Source organism: Littorina saxatilis, linkage group LG17 (assembly GCF_037325665.1).
Source record: "Littorina saxatilis isolate snail1 linkage group LG17, US_GU_Lsax_2.0, whole genome shotgun sequence".
Classification (NCBI taxonomy): domain Eukaryota; kingdom Metazoa; phylum Mollusca; class Gastropoda; order Littorinimorpha; family Littorinidae; genus Littorina; species Littorina saxatilis.
In genome coordinates this window covers 17,407,548-17,420,208 of record NC_090261.1, presented here as the reverse complement: position 1 = coordinate 17,420,208, position 12,661 = coordinate 17,407,548, and the positions used below count along the sequence as shown (strand labels likewise).

General features: G+C 43.1%; 1 protein-coding gene across 1 annotated transcript in view; it reads left to right on the top strand.

The window, feature by feature from the left end:
- LOC138952791 (tubulin-specific chaperone E-like) overlaps positions 1-12,661 on the top strand; it is a 59,382-nt gene that overhangs the window by 26,030 nt on the left and 20,691 nt on the right. The window contains exons 10-11 of the mRNA XM_070324531.1: positions 3,249-3,402; positions 9,842-9,907. Of these exons, the coding sequence (XP_070180632.1) occupies positions 3,249-3,402; positions 9,842-9,907 (220 nt within the window). The remainder of the gene's footprint in view (positions 1-3,248; positions 3,403-9,841; positions 9,908-12,661) is intronic.

Here is a 12,661-nt window from a genome sequence, read left to right as displayed (position 1 = left end):
CGTTTTGTCTCTAAAAGTCACAAGGCTACAACGAACTGATGTCAATAATTGTCTCCAAAGACAAAAATACACAAACACAAGTGCACATCGCGTGATGAGCGAACTCTGAACAAACCGCGGGAGGTGCACGGAACAGCCACAGCCACTGTGTTTTCACTATTCCAATCAGCTGCTAAGCTATGACTGTGCTCAGTACACACCAGTACACATCGGGCACAAACACGTTTTCATCGCCCCAGAGCCGCTTTGTCTCTAAAAGTCACAAGGCTACAACGATCTGCGTGTGCGGCGAGATCACAGGGCAGCTGGGTGGCCTTGTTTATAGACACTCAGCGACCTTCTTCCCAGGGGTCATTGACCTAGTTTTAGCTATGAGAGGTGGTTCTCCTTTCATATATGGCTGGGGGAAGGGAGAGAGAGAGAGGGGGGTAGCTGGCTAAACTCAGTGGGGTGTCTGGTGTCACTGTCAGCAGGAAGATCATTGGAGAGAAATAGAGAGGTGCACTCTTCCACACAGTTTCCAAGCATAAGTTGTCACGGCTTTAGGGTAGGCAGCGAGGGAGAGTGAGAGCGGTGTTGTGTTTAGTGTATTTCCGACTGAAGAGTGAAAAGTCACTGCCACAAGATCGGCATGCAGTCAATAAAGCCAGACAAAAAGAAAATAAATAACTTGATTATGACATGCAGCTCTATGCTGCTTTTTATTCAAACTGGTTTTCAAGGTTATTCTCGCAAAGCATCTGCACATGTGCCTCTGTGCTGTGTTTGTGTGGCTGCTTTCGTATGTCAGTGCATGGTGAGTGCGGTCACTGCCTTGAGGATTTATTTTATCTCTTCTTTTCAACACCATTCATACAAATCATTTTTTACAGAACGTTTAAAGAAATATTAGGAGTTTGTTGTTATTGTTTAGTAGCCACAAGAAGTGGTTAGCATAGACTCAATCCTGTTGTTTGTGTGTCTCTGTGTGAGTGTATGGGGGAGGGGGTGGTGTGGTCACCCCTCTCGTGAGGTTGAAAACTCTACAGCGAATTACTGATATAACGAACTAAAATGCATCTCCCTTGAGATTCGTTGTACCCGGACTCCACTGTATTTCCAAAGGAAGCCGCTTTTTTCCGTGTTTTGACGGGCCAATGAAGTGATGAAATGATTAAAGCATAGAAGATACCCGTTTTAAGTACAAACGCTTCAACAGAGTTGATCAGTGCTGACCAACCGAACAAACGCGCGTAAGCTGTAGAGTGTTTTCGGAAGTGGCTTCAGAATCTTGATACACCGTGACATTTGTGTGCCATCTGCTCCAATTTCCAAAGTGAGAGATTATGGAATTATCCGGAAGAATATGCATGCGCAAGAAGCAAACGCCACAAGAGAGCTGTACCGACTTCGTGATAAAGTCTAAGTTTACGTCGACCATTTCAGTCATTTTTTCTTTCAATGGGCCGTGCAAACACGTGAACACTTCTCGCTTTGGAAGCTACAAGTTGAAAAAAACAGCTGTTTGGTGGTGCAAGAGACCGAGAATCGGCTTCGTGTAAACGTTTTTTGCGTGAGTCTCAGATCGTTTTATTTCGCTTTATGATGGTTTTTTTAGTAGGGTTTATGAAGGGAATGATTGGGACTGACAACACGTTTCGCGTAATGTTTTTTTTCGGCTTATCGTTTTTCGTGTTAAATGATCTCGACTGTATCGTGACTGCTGATGTTTCCGGGAATAACTCTGTCAGGATTTTTAAGCGCTGTGGCAGGGTAAGAGCCTCTTTTACTGACGAAAGCTTTTCAACTGGCAACTAGCTCACTACTGGCCGGCTTTAACCTAGCTGTCATCGCATCGAATAACCAACTCTGATACTCTGTATATTATGCAGTGTGCATTTAAAATGTTACTCTTTTTTTTGAGTCACTTGAGAAAAAGTGACTCTATGTAATCGGTCAGTGTTGGTCTGTCCGGCCGGCCGTCCGTAGACACCACCTTAACGTTGGACTTTTCTCGGAAACTATCAAAGCGATTGGGCTCATATTTTGTTTAGTCGTGACCTCCAATGACCTCTACACTTTAACGATGGTTTCGTTGACCTTTGACCTTTTTCAAGGTCACAGGTCAGCGTCAAAGGAAAAATTAGACATTTTATATCTTTTCTCGGAAACTATCAAAGCGATCGGGCTCATATTTTGTTTAGTCGTGACCTCCAATGACCTCTACACTTTAACGATGGTTTCGTTGACCTTTGACCTTTTTCAAGGTCACAGGTCAGCGTCAAAGGAAAAATTAGACATTTTATATCTTTGACAAAGTTCATCGGATGTGATTGAAACTTTGTAGGATTATTCTTTACATCAAAGTATTTACATCTGTAGCCTTTTACGAACGTTATCAGAAAAACAAGGGAGATAACTAGCCTTTTCTGTTCGGCAACACACAACTTAACGTTGGGCTTTTCTCGGAAACTATAAAAGTGACCGGGCTCAAATTTTATGTGAACGTGACTCATTGTGTTGTGAATAGCAATTTCTTCCTGTCCATCTGATGCCTCATATAATATTCAGAACTGCGAAAGTGACTCGATCGAGCGTTTGCTCTTCTTGTTCAAAAATATACACATCAGAGCCACAAATTGCCACTGGTTGCTTCCCAATCACTGGCAGTGATTGCATGTGTTTTCCTTAACTCACATGACCTCAAGTCAAACTAACGTGGCCTCAGTCAAAACATACAAGCCAGCAATCATTGCCGCAATGAATCCTGAACTCTGTTGAGTATATTTTCCCCAAAAATGAGTATCATTTTAAATGCATAACGTGCACATCAGACTTGGTTGATAGTTGCATTGACAGGTGAAAGCCGACCAGTAGCAAGCTAGTTGAAAAGCTTGGGTCAGTAAAAGGGGCTCTTACTCTGCCACACCGCTGAAAAATCTTGACAGAGTTATTTCCAAACATTGTCTATTATCATCAATGTTAGCGAAAGAGAATTCACAGTGAAAGTTCTCAGTAGCAAAGTTAGTTCCAAGGAGCATAAGTAGCATGGCAAGGATAGATCAAAGGGCAGTGAGAATACAGATACTTACATTCTTGAAGATGCTTGTTAGGTTTTATGTGCATGTGTTGTGTGTCTTAAACAGAGTGGCTAATTTCTGCGTTGGGATGTAGCTCACCTTACTTTGCCTGACCTGACCTGACCTTACCTTAACTGGCTGACCTGACCTAACCTTAACCTACCTTACGTTACCTCACCTTGTGTTCAGGTGGAAGAGCAAGAGCGGAAGGGAGCCGAGATTGACTACCTGAAGCGCTATGGACCGGAGTGGCTGAAGAGCGGCGGTAGTCAGGACCCCACCAAGAACAAACCAAAGACAGACTTTCTGTCACAACACCCCAGCTTCCAGGCCATAGTGGAAAGTGAGTCGTTCATCACCTAACTTGGACTTGAGAGCTCTCAAATGGTTCGTCGTTTGCAGATGTTGTGCTACTTTTCATTGGCTTGTATTTAATGGTCCCTCAAATTAGACAGACAAATCACATAATTAGCCGCTTTCACCACATAAATAGATGCTTCCAGCAACAGAAATTTTAATTACCAGCAGAAAAGCTGAATCTGCAACAATAAAAATAAACCAGCAACTGAATGGATGATTCGCCAACAATTAATACACTTCAGCAACAAAAAATACGCTCAGCAATTGATTAGCCACTTTGAGCAACAAATTAGACGTTTTCAACAACAAAATAGCTACAAAGAATGGATGAAAGGTCAATGTTGATTTTCTTGAGTAGTTTTCATTAACTGCGTACAATGTATGGCCATTCATCACACAATTGCACTGAGTGAGTTATGATCAATGTTGACACTAGGTGAATTATGGTCAATGTTGACACGAGGTGAATTATGGTCAATGTTGATTTTCTTGAGTAGTTTTCAGTGGCAGTATTTTTCAGTTTTTGAGTCACTTGAGAAAAAGTGACTCTATGTAATCGGTCAGTGTTAGTCTGTCCGGCCGGCCGTCCGTAGACACCACCTTAACGTTGGACTTTTCTCGGAAACTATCAAAGCGATCGGGCTCATATTTTGTTTAGTCGTGACCTCCAATGACCTCTACACTTTAACGATGGTTTCGTTGACCTTTGACCTTTTTCAAGGTCACAGGTCAGCGTCAAAGGAAAAATTAGACATTTTATATCTTTGACAAAGTTCATCGGATGTGATTGAAACTTTGTAGGATTATTCTTTACATCAAAGTATTTACATCTGTAGCCTTTTACGAACGTTATCAGAAAAACAAGGGAGATAACTAGCCTTTTCTGTTCGGCAACACACAACTTAACGTTGGGCTTTTCTCGGAAACTATAAAAGTGACCGGGCTCAAATTTTATGTGAACGTGACTCATTGTGTTGTGAATAGCAATTTCTTCCTGTCCATCTGATGCCTCATATAATATTCAGAACTGCGAAAGTGACTCGATCGAGCGTTTGCTCTTCTTGTTTGATTGTTGAACCAGTGTGAATTCTTGACATCTTCTCATGAAGAATGTATCATTCCTTCGAGATCTTGCCATTGCATTTATGACTGACCTAGCATCAACACACCAACTATGGAGTTTGAAATAGTGGCACCAATCACACAAGAATCATCTGAAGATTCGGAACCTGAACAGCCTCCACAAAAAAGGCAACGTGGAGCTGGGAGAGTCTACACAAAAGAATCAGAGTTTGACAACTGCAAGGAAGCTGCAGACTACATGAAGCTGGTTAGTATAGTGTTTTCACATTATATCTTCTTGTCACTTTGTGACTTTTGTGTGCTCCCGGTTTGACTGGGAACAACTATGTTTTGGGAACCGAAGCCTGTCACATGTATATCTCTCCGTTTGTCAGTATTTTGTAAGCTCTGTTTCACCCAATTTGGTAGGAATAATCACGATGCCATGGGGTAATAATACATTGTCTAGCTGTTTAACAACTTCGCTAATGTAGAGACCAACATTTTGCATCTGTCCCATTGGGGAAGGGCTTCACAGGGGTAACAAAGGGCTGGTTTCTGAATGCAAGTTCTGTTTATGTTTCAGAATGACTGCTGGGCTGTGTACAACACAACGCACACCAGTGACGGCAAGAAGGTCAACTACAGATGCAAGAGAGGGGCACCTTGTCCTGCACATGCGTACCTGCTGTACAAGGCAGAAGATGACGGAGTTGTACTGTACCTGTTTGGAGACCACGACCACTCTCAGGCACCAAAGACGCGCGGAATTGATCCGGACACGAAACTCGTCATACAGCAGCTTTTCAAGAATGGGGTCAAAAAACCACGGGCGATCCTTGTTGCATTACGAAATCGAGGGTGTAAAATGCCAACTGACGCTCAGCTCAAGAACTATCTATCCGTGAGGAAGAACACCCTGTTTGGGAGACATTCTGTTTCATTAGGAGAACTTGAAAGCTGGGCAGAAAAAAAGGCAAGACTTACCTGAGGATGAAGATGAGGTATTTGTTGTCGGCTTCGAGTCTGGTCATGCAGAAGGGTCTGGAGAGTCATCTTTTCGACTCGCGGTTTCAACAAAGCGTCTACTGAAGCTGGGGGCGAGGTCAAAGAACGTTCATGCTGACGCGACTTATAAACTTATCTGGCAGGGCTTCCCTGTTTTGATCGCTGGCTACTCTGACGCTGTTCGGAGATTTCATCCGTTGGTTCTGGCTGTTACTGTCAATGAAACAAGAGCTGATTTCAAGTTCCTCTTCTCTGCAGTGATTTCAGGTGTCAGTCTGGCAACAAACAGTGTATTCCATTTCCAACGCTCTACCCTCATTGCTGATGCTGCGGGAGCTGTCAGGAACGGCTTCACACTGGCTTTTGGGCAAGATGCTGAGAAAGTAGTTATGTGCTGGGCTCATGTAATAATGAATACCGACAAGCAGCTTGTCAAAATAAAAAACAAGGAGCTGCGAGCTCAGGTCAGGGCAGACATATGCATTCTCCAAACGTGTCCTGATGATGATATTCGTTCCTCCAAGCCGCAGCTCTGTTCCTTAGGAAGTGGAAGGCATCAGAGGAAGAAGGAGTGGCGTCCTTCATCGAATATTTTGAGAGCTCATGGCTCGATCAGAACATAACCTGGTACGAGGGATATGCCATTGATCACCCCTCAACCAACAATGCCCTGGAATCCACAAACATGCAAATCAAGAGGCAGAATACCATTCGTGAAATATTGCAGTTGTCCAGATTCCTCGCTGTTGTTGAGCAAGACATTGTGGAGAACTGGTCTGCCGAGAGAGCCCCAGGTAGAGATGGAGATGAGCCCAAAATCCCTGTGCAGGATGTCCCCAAGCGTGATCTCAAATTGTGGACGGAGGCTTATCAGTGGGCCTCATCCGCCTAGGGAGTCGCTGAAGGCAGGCAACTTGATCTACGTCGCATCCTCAACCTTAGACAAGGAGTTAGCTACAGCCATCAGGGATGTTGAAGAAAAGAACCAATCTGCCTCATGGGCAGATTTCGATGACTTTGCTGCCTGTAGACATGCCATCTGGAAGGTCACAATTGACCCAGACTCTGACCAGTTCAGGTGCAACTGCCCAGGATTTCTCAAGGGCAACATTTGCAAGCAATCTTTGGGATGTGAAATCAGACTCAAAGTATCTGAAGCTCCATCCCAAGCGAAGATGATACCCATCGGCCAAAAGCGGAAACGCGGGCGCCCAAAATTGGCAAAAGCAGCGCTTGTTCGACAGGGACTTTCCAGCTTTAATTTGATGAACTTTTAAACCTTTAATCTTAGTACTGTACATGCACTATGTGTGGCCTATGTGTGAGTGAACAAGAATATGTACAAGTTAACCTATTTCGAATTAAATTTGTCACTATCAGAATGATCTTTCTAAAGCTCTGGGTACAATTTCTGTCTTTCTCTATCGTGTTATGTTCTTGAAAATGAAAAGGCTAATTCAACAACAAAATAGAAAATCTAACAAACAGAATTTATCAGTTTAGTAGATTATTTTTGAGTCACTTGAGAAAAAGTGACTCTATGTAATCGGTCAGTGTTAGTCTGTCCGGCCGGCCGTCCGTAGACACCACCTTAACGTTGGACTTTTCTCGGAAACTATCAAAGCGATCGGGCTCATATTTTGTTTAGTCGTGACCTCCAATGACCTCTACACTTTAACGATGGTTTCGTTGACCTTTGACCTTTTTCAAGGTCACAGGTCAGCGTCAAAGGAAAAATTAGACATTTTATATCTTTTCTCGGAAACTATCAAAGCGATCGGGCTCATATTTTGTTTAGTCGTGACCTCCAATGACCTCTACACTTTAACGATGGTTTCGTTGACCTTTGACCTTTTTCAAGGTCACAGGTCAGCGTCAAAGGAAAAATTAGACATTTTATATCTTTGACAAAGTTCATCGGATGTGATTGAAACTTTGTAGGATTATTCTTTACATCAAAGTATTTACATCTGTAGCCTTTTACGAACGTTATCAGAAAAACAAGGGAGATAACTAGCCTTTTCTGTTCGGCAACACACAACTTAACGTTGGGCTTTTCTCGGAAACTATAAAAGTGACCGGGCTCAAATTTTATGTGAACGTGACTCATTGTGTTGTGAATAGCAATTTCTTCCTGTCCATCTGATGCCTCATATAATATTCAGAACTGCGAAAGTGACTCGATCGAGCGTTTGCTCTTCTTGTTAGTTAATGTTGTTGGAAGTATCCGTTTCATTGCTAGTATCATCCGATTTGTTGGTGAGTAGTTTGTTGCTAGTTTCATCTCTTTACGTGCTTGAATCATCTTATCTGTGGCTGAAATCATCTTTTTTCGTGCTCAAAGAATCCTTTTTCGTGCTGGAAAATCTGTTGATGAGGTAAGCCTCTCTGTTGCCAGATTCATCTATTCTGTTGGTAAATTAATTTTAAGCCTTTTTCATTTGATCAAACAAGGAAGATTCTGCCCTGTCAGTTGAGTTACGGTAGTCACTTTCATTTAAATGTAGTATACTTTATGCTCTTGATTTGAGAGTCAGGTGTGCAGGTCAACTCTGACCACCTGTATGCCATAGGCAGTTGAAGGTGTAGGCTTCTGGGTTCTGCGTTGAGATGAAAATGTCATTTTTTGAAGCAAAAATACCATAGTCATGTTCTCAAGGAGGTTAGCACGGGATGGCTTTCCACCCCACCCTACTCCATGAAGCCTCAGGTTTACAGACATTTTAATGCTGGCTTGTTCCCATGTCTGCTGACTGCTTGTTTTCCTGTTTCTAGAGAATGAGTCCGTGTTTACAGCTATCAGTCTGTCGGTCAATTTTGAGTATGTCTGTCTCTTTAAGTCTGTATGTTGCAAGCCCCTGGAGAAAATTTTTGATTAGTGCTTTTGTGAACAAGAAACAATTGACAAGTGGCTCTATCCCATCTCCCCCCTTTCCCTGTCGCGATATAACCTTCGTGGTTGAAAACGACGTTAAACACCAAATAAAGAAAGAAAGTCTGTATGTACGTACATGTGTAGGGTTGATGTCTTATTAGGGATGTTGTTAGGATGTATTTTTTAAAGGCTAAAAAGGTAAAGTTACTTAAATGGCACCAAAGTCCGTTGTGTCTACTTTACTCAACCCAGAAGAAAAAGTTTGGTAGATCTGCCAAAATGACAGCAAAGTTTTGAGCGATTTGAAAGAAGTTTCAGCGTTTAGCTGACTGTTTTCATCCCTATTATTTAAAACCCTGTTTATGTGAATGAGTGCAAAACTAGTAAGGGACAGTGCAAGAGTCACAGCGTTGCTAAAGCAATGATATAGTTTTTTTTGTCGCAGATTATGATATCAACAGTCAAAAGCTTTACACAACAATCTCACAGATGCCATACACATACATTTAGTATTGCCACTTTTTACATTTAGTCAAGTTTTGACTAAATGTTTTAACGTAGAGGGGGGAATCGAGACGAGGGTCGTGGTGTATGTGCGTGCGTGTGTGTGTGTGTGTCTGTCTGTGTGTGTGTGTGTAGAGCGATTCAGACTAAACTACTGGACCGATCTTTATGAAATTTGACATGAGAGTTCCTGGGTATGAAATCCCCATACGTTTTTTTCATTTTTTTGATAAATGTCTTTGATGATGTCATATCCGGCTTTTCGTGAAAGTTGAGGCGGCACTGTCACGCCCTCATTTTTCAACCAAATTGGTTGAAATTTTGGTCAAGTAATCTTCGACGAAGCCCGGACTTCGGTATTGCATTTCAGCTGGGTGGCTTAAAAATTACTTAAGTGACTTTGGTCATTAAAAAACTGAAAATTGTAAAAAAAATATTATTTTTATAAAACGATCCAAATTTACATTCATCTTATGCTCCATCATTTGCTGATTCCAAAAACATATAAATATGTTATATTTGGATTAAAAACAAGCTCTGAAAATTAAATATATAAAAATTAATATGAAAATTAAATTTTCGAAATCAATTTAAAAACACTTTCATCTTATTCCTTGTCGGTTCCTGATTCCAAAAACATATAGATATGATATGTTTGGATTAAAAACACGCTCAGAAAGTTAAAACGAAGAGAGGTACAGAAAAGCGTGCTATCCTTCTCAGCGCAAGTACTACCCCGCTCTTCTTGTCAATTTCACTGCCTTTGCCGTGAGCGGTGGACTGACGATGCTACGAGTATACGGTCTTGCTGCGTTGCATTGCGTTCAGTTTCATTCTGTGAGTTCGACAGCTACTTGACTAAATGTTGTATTTTCGCCTTACGCGACTTGTTTATGTTTCTTTTCTGCTGAGAACCGGTCACTAGATGTTGTTACAATTGAACTTGTTCTCTTTGTCTGTTAATTCTTTGCAGAGTGGGGGGCTCCTGAAGATTCAGAGATGACACAACAAAGCAAATCCTTGAAAGACAATCTGATCAGTATCCTTGCTTTGTTTATTTTAAAGATCATTTTATTATCAATTAATCGTGTCAATTTATTTGCACAATTGTTTCTTGTAGTGGCTCCTTTGTCACAGAGCTAAGGAGGAGTTGTGGGATGTGCTTCTTCCAAAGAGCAGTACTGTCACCATTACATGTGTTTATTTCATTGTTTTAGTTTCTATTTGATGCATTAATTTTATTATTAAATTACATATTCTTACTCCGAATCACATAAAGCATTGACGCAGTCTGAGATGCTAAGGTCTGAAAAGGCTACCCGTCTTAAACAGTTTTAAAGGGAAGCAACACCCCCCGCGGGTTAGGGGGAAGAATTTACCCGATGCTCCCCAGCATGTCGTAAGAGGCGACTAACGGATTCTGTTTCTCCTTTTACCCTTGTTAAGTGTTTCTTGTATAGAATATAGTCAATGTTTGTAAAGATTTTAGTCAAGCAGTATGTAAGAAATGTTAAGTCCTTTGTACTGGAAACTTGCATTCTCCCAGTAAGGTAATATATTGTACTACGTTGCAAGCCCCTGGAGCAATTTTTTGATTAGTGCTTTTGTGAACAAGAAACAATTAACAAGTGGCTCTATCCCATCTCCCCCCCTTTCCCCGTCGCGATATAACCTTCGTGATTTGAAAACGACATCAAACACCAAATAAAGAAAGAAAGGGAAGCAACCCCACCACAAAAAGTGTAAATGGAGCCTTGGTAATGACCACAGACCCGGGGAGTTACCTCGCATTGGTGTGTACTACGTCACTACCGCTCCTCAACACGTGGTCAAGATCATACGACTTTTTCAGCTCTGAGGAGAAGGTTGTTGATTTTTTGGCTCTCTCGTGGCTGTGCTGTTTGGTGTTTGTTTGACACCCACCGGCCACTTACCCGTCTTACTTGCCTTCTGCTTCGTTAGTTGGTGAGCTCGTTCCTTTTTGGTCATTATTTTGACAAGAATGTTGCTGTAGTTGCTGACTTTTTGTCCGTTTTTGGACTTGTAAATTTTTCAGTAACTGATTGTTTGGCCGCCATTTTTGTTGGTCAGCTGGCTGACAGCGATTAAATGTGGCAAGGCCGATGTAATGGTGAGGTAAACCTTATATTACCTTCTTACTTGCCTTCTGCTTTGTTAGTTGGTAAGCTCTTTCCTTTTTGGTCATTAGTTTGACAGAAATTTCGTTGTAGTTGCTGACTTTTCATTCGTTTTGGACTTGTAAATTTTCCAGTAACTTATTGTTTGGCCGCTATTTTTGTGGGTCAGCATGTCTGACAGTGATAAAACATGGCAAGGCTTATGTCATGGATCTACCAGACCATTGGTAATTGTTGTTTCGGACTAAGCATGTAATACCGTTATGTCCGTTACTTATTCTGCCCCAAATGAACATGTGTTTTGGGGGCAGTTAAGCATGTCTTTGATTTCTTTTTCTTCTTGCTTTCCCTCTTTTAGGCATCGGAGCATGGCGCTCTGGTGTCTATACTGCTTAGTTCTTTATTTCCAGAGTTCCGCAGTTTGGGAGAGAAGAATTGCAGCGTCCCACGCCGCCTGCCGGTGGTGTTTCCCCCCCTTCATTGTGTGACGCTCGCCTTTTGGCGTCGTTGATGGTCGTCGGCGACGATTTCCGGGGAGGATCTCCTTGCTTCTTTGTCTTCTGCCTCCGTGGTTGACACTGCGGTAAGTCGAACTGGTCCACTGGCCCTCGTGAGGCTACCGGATGCTCCCTTTTGGGACACAGTTCTTTGGTGCAGGATCACAACCTGCAAACTTCTGTTCTGACTCCCCCAATTCACATTGCGTGCATGGGTGTTTCAGAGCAAAGGCGGCTTCCGTTTCCGGTAGTCGCGCTTCCGGGTTTTCCCGGAAGCGAAGGTCCTCCATCTCATGTACACGCAGAGGTCTTGACTGGAGTTGACCGTGGACTGGCCTATGGGCGCTCGGGCTTCCGGCCCCAGTCCACTTCTGTTCTGACCTCACCTTTGCCTCGTTGCGGGCATTGGCGTTTTCAGAGCAAGGGCGGTAGCCGTTTTCGGCGCTGCGCTTCCGGTTTACCGGAAGCATAGGTCCTCCATTGCAAGTACACGTTGCGGTCTTGACTGGAGTTGACCGTGGACTGGCCTACGGGCGTTCGGGCTTCCGGCCCCAGTCCACGCAACCTTCGCTTCCGCATTGTGCGGCTTTGTCTGTTGCGTTTCCGGCTCTGTCCGGATACACTGTTCCTCTTCCTGACGCTTCCTCTCGGATGTTAGTGAGGAACAGCGGCTGGCCTACGGGCATTCAGGCTTTCTGCCTCGGCCGGGACAGTCGTCACTTCACCTGTTGGGTGTTGCGGCTACTGCCTATTCAGTTCTGGTGGCTTCGGATGTTACCTCCTCTTACTCTTACCCTCTTACAGTAGGGGTACCTTCCAGCAGAGAGGAGTGACGGTACCCCCCTACCCGTCACACAAGGAGGGAGTTGTGTGGGACCCAGCGTAGACAGCAACAGACCGATCACCCGGTCACAGTCAGCTTCACAGGACAGGAGCGGGCGCAGCACACAGTCGCGCATACCTAGTGAATGGATGACACCTTCCACAGGAATGAAAGATAAGACAGCTAAATCAGATGACAAATGCCCTCAAGGCCCTGACCGCGTCACAATAAGCAATACTCTTGGTGAGTTCGCCTTTCTATCATATAATGTAGAGGGCATTACTTCTAAACTTAAAGATACCAACTTTGTGTCATTTATTCAAAAGTTCGATTTT